General features: G+C 47.7%; 2 protein-coding genes across 2 annotated transcripts; both read left to right on the top strand.

The window, feature by feature from the left end:
* Positions 1-2,999: 2,999 nt before the first annotated feature.
* Positions 3,000-4,651, top strand: H6S33_007361 (uncharacterized protein; the record flags this gene model as incomplete). The annotated part of the gene is made up of 3 exons (XM_044838702.1): positions 3,000-3,022; positions 3,074-3,533; positions 3,614-4,651. 3 exons carry the CDS (start codon positions 3,000-3,002, stop codon positions 4,649-4,651), a joined length of 1,521 nt encoding a protein of 506 aa, XP_044688897.1.
* Positions 4,652-5,207: 556 nt separating this feature from the next.
* Positions 5,208-11,640, top strand: H6S33_007360 (uncharacterized protein; the record flags this gene model as incomplete). Its single annotated transcript, XM_044838701.1, has 4 exons — positions 5,208-5,817; positions 5,877-6,907; positions 7,421-8,066; positions 8,108-11,640. The coding sequence occupies 4 exons, from the start codon at positions 5,208-5,210 to the stop codon at positions 11,638-11,640; spliced, it is 5,820 nt and encodes a 1,939-aa protein (XP_044688896.1).
* Positions 11,641-13,338: the final 1,698 nt, after the last annotated feature.

The following is a 13,338-nucleotide window of genomic DNA, read 5'->3' as shown; positions in this document are numbered from 1 at the left end:
AGAGGCATGGGAAACCAAGGAACATACGGAACAAACTGTCGACTTCTTCCTAGAACTGATCAGGGCAACAATCAGTATAGTAACACCACTCTCGAAGGAGGGGGTAAGAGCCAACTCCTGGTGGTCAGAGGAAATGAAACAAATGAAGGCAAGGGTAAACGCGGCAGAAAGGAAGGCGAAAAATACAAAGAAACCCAACCACGTGGAGGAGCACCGGAAGGCATGCAGAGAATGGACAGTCATGATCCGGAAAGCAAAAGCGGACCAGCGGGAAAAGACGATGAACGAGGCGAAAGGTAGTGAGGTCTGGAGAATCCTAAATGCAGGAAGGAGGAGAGACACGATCATACCAACAATACAAGGTGAAGAAACGTTTGCGGGGAAGTGCCAAGCTCTAAGAGCCCAACTTTTCCCCTCAAAACGGACGTCCCCCGACCATCCCCCCCTAAACATCAGGCCCCCCTCTTTTGACCTTAGCAACACCTTCGACATAGTCACCCCCGAAGAACTTAATAAAGCAATCGACTCCTGCCCAGCGCACTCGGCGACCGGCCCGGACGGCATCCCCTATACCTTTATTAAAGCAATAGTGCGAGCAAACACAACCCTAATTCAAGACATGTTCTCCGCGATGCTCCGGCACGGAGTGCACCCAGCGGAATGGAAAATAGCTAAGTGCATCCCGATCCCGAAACCCGGCAAAGCAAACTATCATGAAGCAAAAGCCTATCGGCCCATTTCCCTTCTACAATGCTTCAGCAAAATCCTGGAGAAGATAGTGGCTCAGAGACTTTGCACCGCTGGAGAAATCCTAGGTACACTCTCAGCGAATCAATTTGGAGGAAGACCAACCATTTCGGCAATTGACGCCCTCCTGAGAACCTTAACACCAATACAACAAAACTTACTACTGAAAAACAGTACCGGAATCGCTCGGCGAGACAGACCAGCGATCCTAACCAACGATATCCAAGGAGCATTTAACTGTGTCGACCACCTACTCCTCGCGGAAATCATGCAACAACAAAAATTCCCTACTTATTTAACAGAATGGTGCATGGAATTCAATACCGGCAGAAAACTACAGTTCCAATTCAACCATGAGCTAGAGGAACCACAGCCCTATGATTCTGGAGTGCCGCAAGGTAGCCCCATGTCCCCGGTACTATTTATGATCTATGCTGGAGTAATCCTGGACCCAACAAGCAGCCCGAAAGAGATGGACACCACATATATTGATGACGATGCGCTGGTGCAAATATCCAAAACACCAGGCTTCACAATCAAGAGAATGGAGGAACGAATGAGAGAGAGATTAATAAAAGCTGAGCCACTCCAAATCAAATACGACCCGGATAAATCCGACCTGATTTTCTTCCGGCCCACCACATCATCCACACAACAACCACGACTCCCGGTCAAAATTAACAATATCAATATACACCCCAAGGAGAGGCTGAAATATGTAGGAGTCTGGATAGATCCGACCCTCTCCTTCCGGCCCCACATCGAAGCAGCGATCGCAAAAGGCCTTAAAGCCCTCCACCAGATTCGATATACCGCCCGCCTGCCAGGAATAACCGTTAAAACAATCCATCACATCATAACACAGGGCTTCCTCCCAAGTCTACTATACGGATCCGAAGCTTGGTGGAGTGGTGCAGACCACATCATAAGATCCCTTGAACCACTATATAACGAAGCGGCCCGGATCATCACCGGCCTACCACGATGGACCAAAAGAGCTAAACTCCTCCGAGAAGCAGGCCTACCCCCCTTAGAACATCTCCTGACATATCGCTCAAGAAAGTACGGAACCAGAATACTCTGCACCGAAGCAACCCACCCCAACAATGAATCCCTGATCGAGCTCCTCCCATACAGAGAAGCAAACATCAAAGGAACAGGCTTGCACCGAATCGCCTCCCTATTACTCCCATACCAGACCCCCGGAAATGCGAGAGATAAGTGGAACCAAAATAAACTATTACGCGACCACCTGTTGGAAGAATGGAACACACAATCAATACCGAACTACCACCATCGGGGGGAATTCCGCTCCCCTCCTAAGATAGCGAAACTCACCCTTACGGAAGCAAAAAAAGTATTTCGAATCCGGTGCCAAACCACCCGAATCGACAAACACGCAGTACACACAGACCCCGAACCATGCCAGTGTCGCATGGAAAACTCAGCGAAACATATACTAATGGAATGCCCAGCGTGGGCTCGAATCCGCATCCCTCTGATAGAAAAGATCCCCGGAGTGATGACCTGGGAAAACTGGATGTTTACAAACCTGAGAACGGACCTTATCCTACAATTTGCAAAACAATCTCAACTCTCAAAATGGTACGAGTCGGCGGAGGCGGAGGCGGACCTGGAAGAGGGGATGGAAGAAAATGATTAGGAACGGGATTAGGAAGGGCAGTTTCCTTTTACTCTTTAAATTTGGTTTTATTTTTTGTTTTGATGGATCCAGCGCTCGAGTCCGCTGAGATATGTTATTTCTCCTTGTCGTTGGGCTTTCCGGCTGAGCGTCGTTCTGGATTTTCCCTGTTATTGTTTCGTGGTTGTTTGTGCTTGCTTTGTTTTGTCTTTGTTCGTTTGCGTTTGTTGGTTTTCTTTTCTTTCTTGTTGTTCGATTTGTGTTTTAGGCGGTTGGGTCGGCGTGCGATAAGTCTTGTACTTCAAAGCAATATAAGTTTCTTCTTCTTCTGTATTCATTTTGCTCGCTAAGGCTCGCAAAGAACTCCCTGACAATTAACCTCGCTTCAAAAACATTTTATTTTATTCCTCTCGGTTTACCCTGGTATACCATACCAGGCTGAGCCACTCCGTCCCCGATCGTACGGTCGCGTTTTGTTGTTCCAAGCGAAAGAAACCTACGAAAACTGGCTTCTAGCGAAGAATTCTCCAGCCTTGACCTCCCGAAAGGAAGGAAAAGAAACTTATCCGAAACATCACTCTACGCCGCCAGAAGAACTGGACATTCAGTCATGTCGCAGCAAGCTTCGCTCCAGTCCTTTTTCACCCAGTCTTCCCAGCAAGGGACAGCCCCTCCATAGAACAGGAACACTCAGGATCCCAACCCAACCCCATCCGGAGCACAGGAACAGGAGTTTTCCTCGACCTTTGCAAAAGAATCTGACTACAACGACCCCTACCAACCGAGCATTGACTACCTCTACCCGAGTACTGTCCCCCATACCACTCACACCCAGACAGACTTAAACTACATTACCTGGGCCATCAGACATGCTACCAGCCAGATCTGCCCACCCTCCGACAGGATGGAATACCTCGAAGAACAATCGATCACTCTCCGGAGAACAGTGGACACACTGAAACATCAAATCGAGGCGCAGACAAACATGATCACCAATATGCACTCGGCGATCCACGCCCTCCTCAACAAACAACCACAACTGCAGCAACCGCAGCATCCGCAACAACACCAACAACAACAACAACAGCGAAAACCACAACAACCGCAGGGACAGAGAATGCCCCCTCCAGCGGTCCCCCAAACAGTTCCCCAAGCAGCGCCACAGGCAGCTCCTCAGGCCCCCCCAACAAGCCCCCCCAACAAGCCCCACTCCGTGGATGGAAGGCAGGCACCTGGGCCACCGTGGCCTCGGCACCCGGTCCTGCTCAAGGAAATTTCCAGGTTGCCGAGAGAAGAAAGAAGTCCGCAAAGCCAAAAGCGGACCCCCTCTTCAAACCAGAGTACACCAAAATCAACAGGGAGATCATTGTTGAAACTACTGCCCCATCCGACGTCAACCCATCCGAGATCAGGACCCTCGTCAACGCAAGAATCCAAGATGAGTCCTGTCATTTCATCTCAGCAAGAAGAACACCCAAGGACAACTTCATCTTGGAAACAAAATTCGTTACCCCTGCAACAAAGGCAATGGAATATGCCAAAGAAATTGAGGAGGCCCTCCTCACCCTACAGGTACCGGTCGCTGTCATCCGCGCAAACTCTAAATGGTCAAAGTTTCTCCTCCATGGAATCCCCACAACGGTCGGGGAGGGTATCGAGGCGGGACAATTGGTAGCATCAGAAATCAGAAGCAACTATGGAGAGAACTTCCAACTTGCCCAGGTTCCCCGCTGGATCTCCAGGGCAGAGGCTCGAATGGAGAAAACCCACTCATCAATGGTCATCGCGCTCCCAGGACAAATTACAATGGAAACACTAGGAGTTAAATTCCTATCTCTCTTCAACCGAAGCTGCCATATCGAGGCCTTCCTCCCAACCTTCCCGGATACCCAGTGTGCGAAATGCCTCGAGTACGGCCACCGCCAGGAGAAATGTAAGAACAATGGGAAATGCGGCCACTGCGCCGGAGATCACCTCACCAGTTTCCACCCATGCAATGAATGCCAGGGAGGATATAGATGCACCCACACCCCAATCAGATGCCTGAACTGCAAAGGAATCCATAAGGCCTCCGACCCAGCGTGCCCCGAAAGAGTCAAACGCCGATTCCTCAACAAAGGAAAGGAAAACGCCCTACCCGCCCAAGACCCACCTGCCGCACCTGCCCAAGAGTTACTCCCAATAGTTCAAGTACCAGCTACCACCCCAGTCGGAGCCACACCCGTTCCCGAAGACGACCAACACATGACAAATAATGCCTAGGCCTCGAACCACCGCGCTCGCACACCAACTCAATTGTGCACGGAGCGATGTAACGGCAGCTAGGCGGGTTGGCTATGTGAGTTGTCGGGGTATAAGGGAGAAGGATTATGCAGCGTGGTTGGGTTTAGCGAAGCGGGTTTCTATTATGTTCTTTTTGTTTCTGTTATGCGAGGGTATGAGTCAGCATTGGGATAGGGTATGGATATATAAGGGGGGCGTTGTCTTGTGATTTCTTGTTTCTCTTTCTTTCTCTTCTTTCTTTATGCAACCTCTGTACTTTATAGTTACGAATACTATTTGGTTCGCGCTACGTCATAGGGTTTACCCGGTATACTAGACCAGGTACAACCATCCATAGTCCATAGTCTCCGTTCTTGCCCTAGGTCTACCCTTCGGCCCCATAGTCCATAGTCCACGAACCTCCTACGTCTACGTCTTCGCCTCGGTTGTATTCCTTGGCCCCATAGTTCCTACGCTCATAGTCCCCGTTACACTTAGGTTGCATCCTCTACAGCCAACCGATACAACACCACCTTGCCTAGCTCTGGTCGTGACTATGTCCGACATCACTCAGGATACGCTGTTGCAGCGTCTTTCAGAATTTCTGACCACCTATGGTCCCCTTCCAGCCGATATAGACTTCGGCGAAGAACTCACGGAAGCTCATGGTCTTATTGCTGAGTGTTTGGAGGCTCTCACCAAGCCTCTTGACACCCCCGCGCCACTAGAACCCGTTATCGATACGGCTCAAGAAGAGGTCATTGCCGGCCTCACCATAGAACTAGAAGCAGCCAACGAAAAGGCTGCCGATTTTTGGCAAACCTTGTGCGATAACCAGGAAGATTCTACCGAGATCATCCGAGGTCGCGACGAGGTTATCGTTGCTCTGAAAATTGAGCTGGAGGAATCGAAGGCTGAAGAAGAAGAGCTTCGGTTCCGTCTGGCACTACATCAAGAAAGTCTCGCCATCGCTGACGAGAACCTTGCTGATGTTGAAGATGAGATTCTTCACATCACCTCTGTTGCAAAGGCCTGGGAGGCCCAAGCCAATGCCACTATCGCTGACCTTCGTTCTCGTATCTCCGTTTCCACCGCTACAGTTAAACCTCGCCATGTCTCCAAGTCTCGCTATCTGTCCCCTCGCTCTCAGGATCCCCGTACCATTAGTAATTGGCGAGAAAGGCCAATTGAAAATGTGTCCCCAAAGCCGGCGCTAAAAGGTCAGCCCCTTTGGTAAAAAATGGCAAACCAAAGGGGCCAGCCCCGCCACCTGTTTCTGTTCTCCCTGCTGCTGCTGTGTCTGAGGATGAGATGTCCGAAGACTCTCTTGTTGTTACCTGTTCGGTCTCTCAGAATTCCGACTCCTTCATTCCCACCTACGCTCTCATTGATACTGGAGCATCAGGATATGCTTTTATCGATGAATCTTTCGTACGTCACAATAATCTTGCAATGACCCCTCTTAGGAAACCTCGCCAGGTAGATGTTATGGATGGAAGACCTATCCAGTCAGGAGAAATTACCCACATTGTCGATGTTTCACTAGATATTCATGGCCATCGAGAAATTGCTTCATGTTTCGTTACAAAGTTGGGACATTATCCGATCGTGATGGGAATACCGTGGATGCGACGGCACGATGTCACCATTCGGCCAAAGGATAATCTACTTGTTTTTGATTCTCGGGACTGTGTTAAACACTGTTCACTCAATGGAACTGCAGTCACTGTCCATGGAATATCGATCCCTCTACCAGAACATCATACTATTATCGTTTCAGCAGTTGAGAAATCCACCGTCAACGTCAAGCAACTAGTACCAAAGGAGTTCCACCATCGTCTCCACATGTTCCAAGAATATGATGCTTCTGTCCTGCCGCCACATCGACCGTCCCATGATATTGAGATCGTATTGGAGGAAGGTAAACGACCTCCATATGGACCAATATACGGCCTGTCCCAGATTGAATTAAAAGCGCTACGGGAATACCTCGATGAAAATCTACCAAAGGGATTTATCAGAGCTAGTGAATCACCGGCAGGAGCACCTATACTATTCGTAAAGAAAAGTGATGGGACTCTCCGGCTATGTGTGGATTACCGAGGCCTCAATGCGATCACGGTCAAAAATCGGTATCCGTTACCACTGTTAAAGGAAACTTTGGCTAAACTTTCGAAGGCACAGTACTATACCAAGTTGGATCTACGTTGGGGATATAATCAGATCAGTGTAACGGCAGCTAGACGGGTTGGCTATGTGAGTTGTCTGGGTATAAGGGAGAAGGATAATGCAGTGTGGTTGGGTTTAGTAAAGCGGGTTTCTATTATGTTCTTTCTGTTTCTGTTACGCGAGGGTATGAGTCAGCATTGGGATAGGGTATGGATATATAAGGGGGGGCGTTGTCTCGTGATTTCTTGTTTCTCTTTCTTTCTCTTTTCTCTTTATGCAACCTCTGTACTTCACAGTTACGAATACTATTTGGTTCGCGCTACGTCACAGGGTTTACCCGGTATACTAGACCAGGTACAACCATCCATAGTCTATAGTCCACAGTCCCCGTTCTTGCCTTAGGTGTACCCTTCGGCCCCATAGTCCATAGTCCATAGTCTACGAACCTCCTACGTCCACGTCTTCGCCTCGGTTGTATTCCTTGGCTTCATAGTTCCTACGTCCTCAGTCCCCGTTACACTTAGGTTGCATCCTCTACAGCCAACCAATACAACACCGCCTCGCTTAGCTCTGGTCGCGACTATGTCCGACATTATCCAGGATACGCTGTTACAGCGTCTTTCAGAATTTCTGATCACCTATGGTCCTCTTCCAGCCGATATAGACTTCGGCGAAGAACTTACCGAGGCTCATGGTCTTATTGCTGAGTGTTTGGAGGCTCTCAACAAGCCTCTCGACACCCCCACGCCACCAGAACCCATTATTGATACGGCCCAGGAAGAGGTTATTACCAGCCTCACCATAGAACTAGAAGCAGCCAACGAAAAGGCTGCCGATTTTTGGCAAACCTTGTGCGATAACCAGGAAGGTTCTACCGAGATCATCCGAGGTCGCGACGAGGTTATCGTTGCTTTGAAGATTGAGCTGGAGGAGTCTAAAGCCGAAGAGGAGGAGCTTCGGTATCGTCTGGCATTACATCAGGAAAACCTCGCCATCACTGACGAAAACCTCGCTAATGCTGAAGATGAAATTCTTCACATTACCTCTGTTGCAAAGGCCTGGGAGGCCCAAGCCAATGCCACCATCGCTGACCTTCGTTCTCGTATCTCCGTTTCTACCGCTACAGTTAAATCTCGCCATGTCTCCAAGCCTCGTTACCTGACTCCTCGCACCCAAGATCCCCGTTCCATTAGCAATTGGCGAGAAAGGCCACTTGAAAATGGATCCTCAAAGCCGGCGTTAAAAGGTCAGCCCCTTTGGTAAAAAATGGCAAACCAAAGGGGCCAGCCCCGCCACCTGTTTCTGTTCTCCCTGTTGCTGCTGTGTCTGAAGATAAGATGTCCGAAGACTCTCTTGTTGTTACCTGTTCGGTCTCTCAGAATCCCGACTCTTTCGTTTCCACCTACGCTCTTATTGATACTGGAGCATCAGGATATGCTTTTATCGATGAATCTTTCGCACGCAACAACAATCTTGCAATGACCCCCCTTAAGAAATCTCGCCTGGTAGATGTTATGGATGGAAGACCTATCCAGTCAGGAGAAATTACCCACGTTGTCAATGTTTCACTAGATATTCATGGTCACCGAGAAATTGCCTCATGTTTCGTTACAAAGTTGGGACATTATCCGATCGTAATGGGAATACCGTGGATGCGACGTCACGATGTCACCATTCGGCCAAAGGATAATCTACTTGTTTTTGATTCTCAGGACTGTCTTAAACACTGTTCACTCAGTGGAACTGCAGTTACTGTTCATGGCGTATCGATTCCCTTACCAGAATATCATACTGTTGTCGTTTCAGCAGCTGATAAATCCACTACCAACGTCAAGCAACTAGTACCAAAGGAGTTCCACCATCGTCTCCATATGTTCCAAGAATATGACGCTTCTGTCCTGCCGCCACATCGACCGTCCCATGACATTGAAATAATTTTGGAAGAGGGTAAACGAGTACCGTATGGACCCATCTATGGCCTGTCGCAGACTGAATTAAAAGCACTACGGGAATACCTTGATGAAAATCTACCTAAGGGATTTATTCGGGCCAGTGAGTCACCAGCGGGAGCACCCATACTGTTCGTAAAGAAAAGTGATGGGACTCTCCGGCTCTGTGTAGATTATCGAGGTCTCAATGCAATCACGGTCAAAAATCGGTATCCGTTACCATTGTTAAAGGAAACCCTGGCCAAGTTATCAAGAGCGCAATACTACACCAAGCTGGATCTACGTTGGGGATATAACCAAATCAGGGTAGCCGAGGGAGACGAATGGAAGACGGCGTTCAGGACTCGTTATGGACATTTCGAGTATACTGTAATGCCGTTTGGATTAGCGAATGCCCCTGCCACATTTCAACACTGGATCAATGATATTCTACGTCCTTACCTCGATCAATTTGTAACGGCATATCTCGATGATATCCTGATCTATTCGGAGACTCTGTCGGAGCACAAAGAGCATATTCAGAAGGTTCTGAAGGTACTTGATGAGAATCATGTTCACCTTAAACCTGAGAAATGCGAGTTTATGGTTCAGGAAACAAAGTATCTCGGCCTGATTCTCACCCCGGATGGGAATCGAATGGATCCGAAGAAAGTTGTCGATGTTTTGGAGTGGTCTACACCAAGGAACCTTCATGATGTTCAGGTATTTTTGGGATTCGCTAATTTCTATCGACGGTTTATCCTAGGATACTCAAAGATTGTTGCTCCACTTACGGCTTTGACGAAGAAAAATGTTAAGTTCGAATGGACGGATGAAAGGGAGGAAGCATTCCAGACATTGAAAAAGATGTTTACAACGGCACCCATACTAGCGCACTTTGATCCGAATCGGAAAATCGTAGTAGAAACCGATGCATCCGACTATGTTTCTGCTGCAATCCTGTCCCAACGTGATGATGAAGGAATTTTACATCCAGTTGCTTTCTTCTCAAAGAAGCATTCCCCTGCGGAATGCAACTACGAAATCTATGACAAAGAACTTCTGGCAATTGTACGATGTTTTGAGGAGTGGCGACATCATTTGGAAGGGGCACAATTTCCAATCGAAGTCCTCAGCGATCATAGGAACCTCGAATATTTCATGTCAACAAAGCTATTAAACCGTCGACAAGCCCGTTGGTCGGAATTTCTTTCACGTTTTGATTTCGTCATTCAATTTAGACCAGGGAAACAAGGGGCAAAGCCGGATGCATTGACTAGGAGGTCGGGTGACCTACCTAAGGAGGGGGATGAACGGTTGATGCATCAAAGCCAGGTGGTTTTGAAGCGAAAAAATTTGGATTTAAAGCTAAGTTTGTTCGCGGGTTCTTTTTCAAATGAATCCGCTGAAGGAATGTCCACTGTAGAAGAGTTGTTTTTAAATGCTTACCAAGTTGACAGTTTCCCGAACAAAGTACTCGCGATGCTTCGGAACGGCATCCGTCACTCGAATAAGATCTCGCTTGCCGAATGTACGGAAGACAACAACGGTCGGCTACTTTACCGTGGTGTACTCTATGTACCCGACGACAATGATCTTCGGCTAAGACTTCTAAAAGAGTATCATGACAAACCATCGGCAGGTCATCCAGGCAGAGCGAAGACTTTGGAACTCCTGAATCGAGAGTATTACTGGCCACAAATGCGGAAGTATATCGATCAGTATGTTCGGAACTGCAATGTGTGTGCCCGTAGCAAGGTGCCACGCAATGCACCCTATGGAGTACTCCGGCCGATGCCAATACCCGATGGACCATGGACGGATGTGTCAATGGACTTTGTTACCGACCTCCCAGAGAGCGATGGATACAATGCAATCTTGGTCGTGGTGGATAGGTTAACTAAGATGCGACACCTAATACCAACAACAAAGGAGGCGGACTCAAGGGAAGTAGCGAGACTGTATATTGACAATGTTTGGAAGTTACATGGGTTACCTGAAACTATGGTATCTGATCGAGGAACACAATTTGTTGCGGAATTCTGGAGGTCCCTTTGCGATCGTTTGGAAATATCGCCAAAGTTCTCTACAGCGTTTCACCCCCAGACGGATGGACAAACGGAAAGGATCAATGCTGTGATGGAACAATACCTTCGAAGTTATGTTTCTTATCAACAGGACGACTGGGTTCGATGGTTGCCAATGGCCGAGTTTGCAACAAATAACCATGCTTCTGAAACAACGAGAATCTCTCCATTTTACGCCAACTCAGGAAGGAATCCAAGAATGACTTTTGGTCCTTTGGAACATGGTAGGACGACAGCGGAAGACCAAGCGAATACCATTGCACGAGAGATGAAGGATATACTAGACGTTTTACGAGCTGAATTGTTCCGAGCGCAAAGGATTCAAGAGGAGTCGGCCAATATAAGTCGGACTCCAGCGCCTCACTATCGGATGGGGGATAAAGTTTTTCTATCGACCCGCCATGTCCTCACCAAACGACCCTCGAAGAAACTTGATTGGAAACGCATTGGACCATATGTCGTGAAGCGGATCGTTAGTCCTTATGCCTATGAGTTGGAACTCCCTCGTTCTATGAAAGTTCATCCCATATTCCATGTCTCTTTACTGTCGTCTGCAGCAAACGATCCTTTACCAGGACAACAACAGTTACCACCACCGCCGGTTGAAGTTGAAGGACAGGAGGAGTGGGAAGTCGAGGATATTTTAAATTCCAGGGATCATCGGGGAAGATTTGAATACTTGGTTAAGTATGTCGGTTATGATGAAGCTTCGTGGCAGCCATTGTCGGATGTCGAACATTCGCCCGATATTGTTAAACGATTTCACGAACGATATCCACAGAAGCCTAAGCCTACCAGGAGGTAGGCTTTAGAGGGGGGAGTGGTCTGTAACGGCAGCTAGACGGGTTGGCTATGTGAGTTGTCTGGGTATAAGGGAGAAGGATAATGCAGTGTGGTTGGGTTTAGTAAAGCGGGTTTCTATTATGTTCTTTCTGTTTCTGTTACGCGAGGGTATGAGTCAGCATTGGGATAGGGTATGGATATATAAGGGGGGGCGTTGTCTCGTGATTTCTTGTTTCTCTTTCTTTCTCTTTTCTCTTTATGCAACCTCTGTACTTCACAGTTACGAATACTATTTGGTTCGCGCTACGTCACAGGGTTTACCCGGTATACTAGACCAGGTACAACCATCCATAGTCTATAGTCCACAGTCCCCGTTCTTGCCTTAGGTGTACCCTTCGGCCCCATAGTCCATAGTCCATAGTCTACGAACCTCCTACGTCCACGTCTTCGCCTCGGTTGTATTCCTTGGCTTCATAGTTCCTACGTCCTCAGTCCCCGTTACAATCAGGGTAGCGGAGGGAGACGAATGGAAAACAGCATTTAGAACTCGATATGGACATTTCGAGTATACAGTAATGCCGTTCGGATTAGCCAACGCCCCCGCCACCTTTCAACATTGGATTAATGATATCCTACGGCCTTATCTCGATCAATTTGTCACGGCTTATTTGGATGATATCCTAATTTATTCGGAAACTTTATCAGAACATAAGGATCACGTCCAGAAGGTTTTGAAGGTACTTGATGAGAATCATGTTCACCTTAAACCTGAAAAATGTGAATTCATGGTCCAGGAAATGAAATATCTCGGCCTTATTCTCACCCCGGATGGGAATAGGATGGATCCAAAGAAGGTTATCGATGTTTTGGAATGGTCCACACCAAGGAACCTCCACGATGTTCAAGTATTTTTGGGGTTTGCAAACTTCTACCGACGGTTTATTCTGGGATACTCAAAAATTGTTGCTCCGCTTACAGCTCTGACCAAGAAAAATGTCAAATTCGAATGGACGGGTGAAAGGGAGGAAGCATTCCAGACATTGAAAAAGATGTTTACAACGGCACCCATACTAATGCACTTTGATCCGGATCGAAAAATCGTGGTAGAAACCGATGCATCCGACTATGTTTCCGCCGGAATTCTGTCCCAACGCGACGATGAGGGAATTTTACATCCAGTTGCTTTCTTTTCTAAGAAGCATTCCCCGGCGGAATGTAACTATGAAATCTATGATAAAGAACTCCTAGCAATTGTACGATGTTTTGAGGAATGGCGACACCATCTAGAGGGAGCGCAATTTCCAATCGAAGTCCTCAGCGATCATAGGAACCTTGAATATTTTATGTCAACAAAGCTATTAAACCGTCGACAAGCCCGTTGGTCGGAATTTCTTTCACGTTTCGATTTCGTTATTCAATTTAGACCAGGGAAACAAGGGGTAAAGCCGGATGCATTGACTAGGAGGTCGGGTGACCTACCTAAGGAGGGGGATGAACGGTTGACGCATCAAAGCCAGGTGGTTTTGAAGCGAAAAAATTTGGATTTAAAGCTAAGTTTGTTCGCGGGTTCTTTTTCAAATGAATCCGCTGAAGGAATGTCTACTGTAGAAGAGTTGTTCTCAAATGCTTACCAAGTTGACAGTTTCCCGAACAAAGTACTCGTGATGCTTCGGAACGGTGTCCGTCACTCGAATAAGATCTCGCTTGCCGAATGCACGGA

This window comes from Morchella sextelata (genome assembly GCF_020137385.1).
Source record: "Morchella sextelata strain SCLS chromosome Unknown scls_23, whole genome shotgun sequence".
In the NCBI taxonomy this organism is placed as follows: domain Eukaryota; kingdom Fungi; phylum Ascomycota; class Pezizomycetes; order Pezizales; family Morchellaceae; genus Morchella; species Morchella sextelata.
The sequence above is the reverse complement of the archived record's forward strand: the minus strand, read 5'-3'. Positions and strand labels throughout refer to the sequence as shown.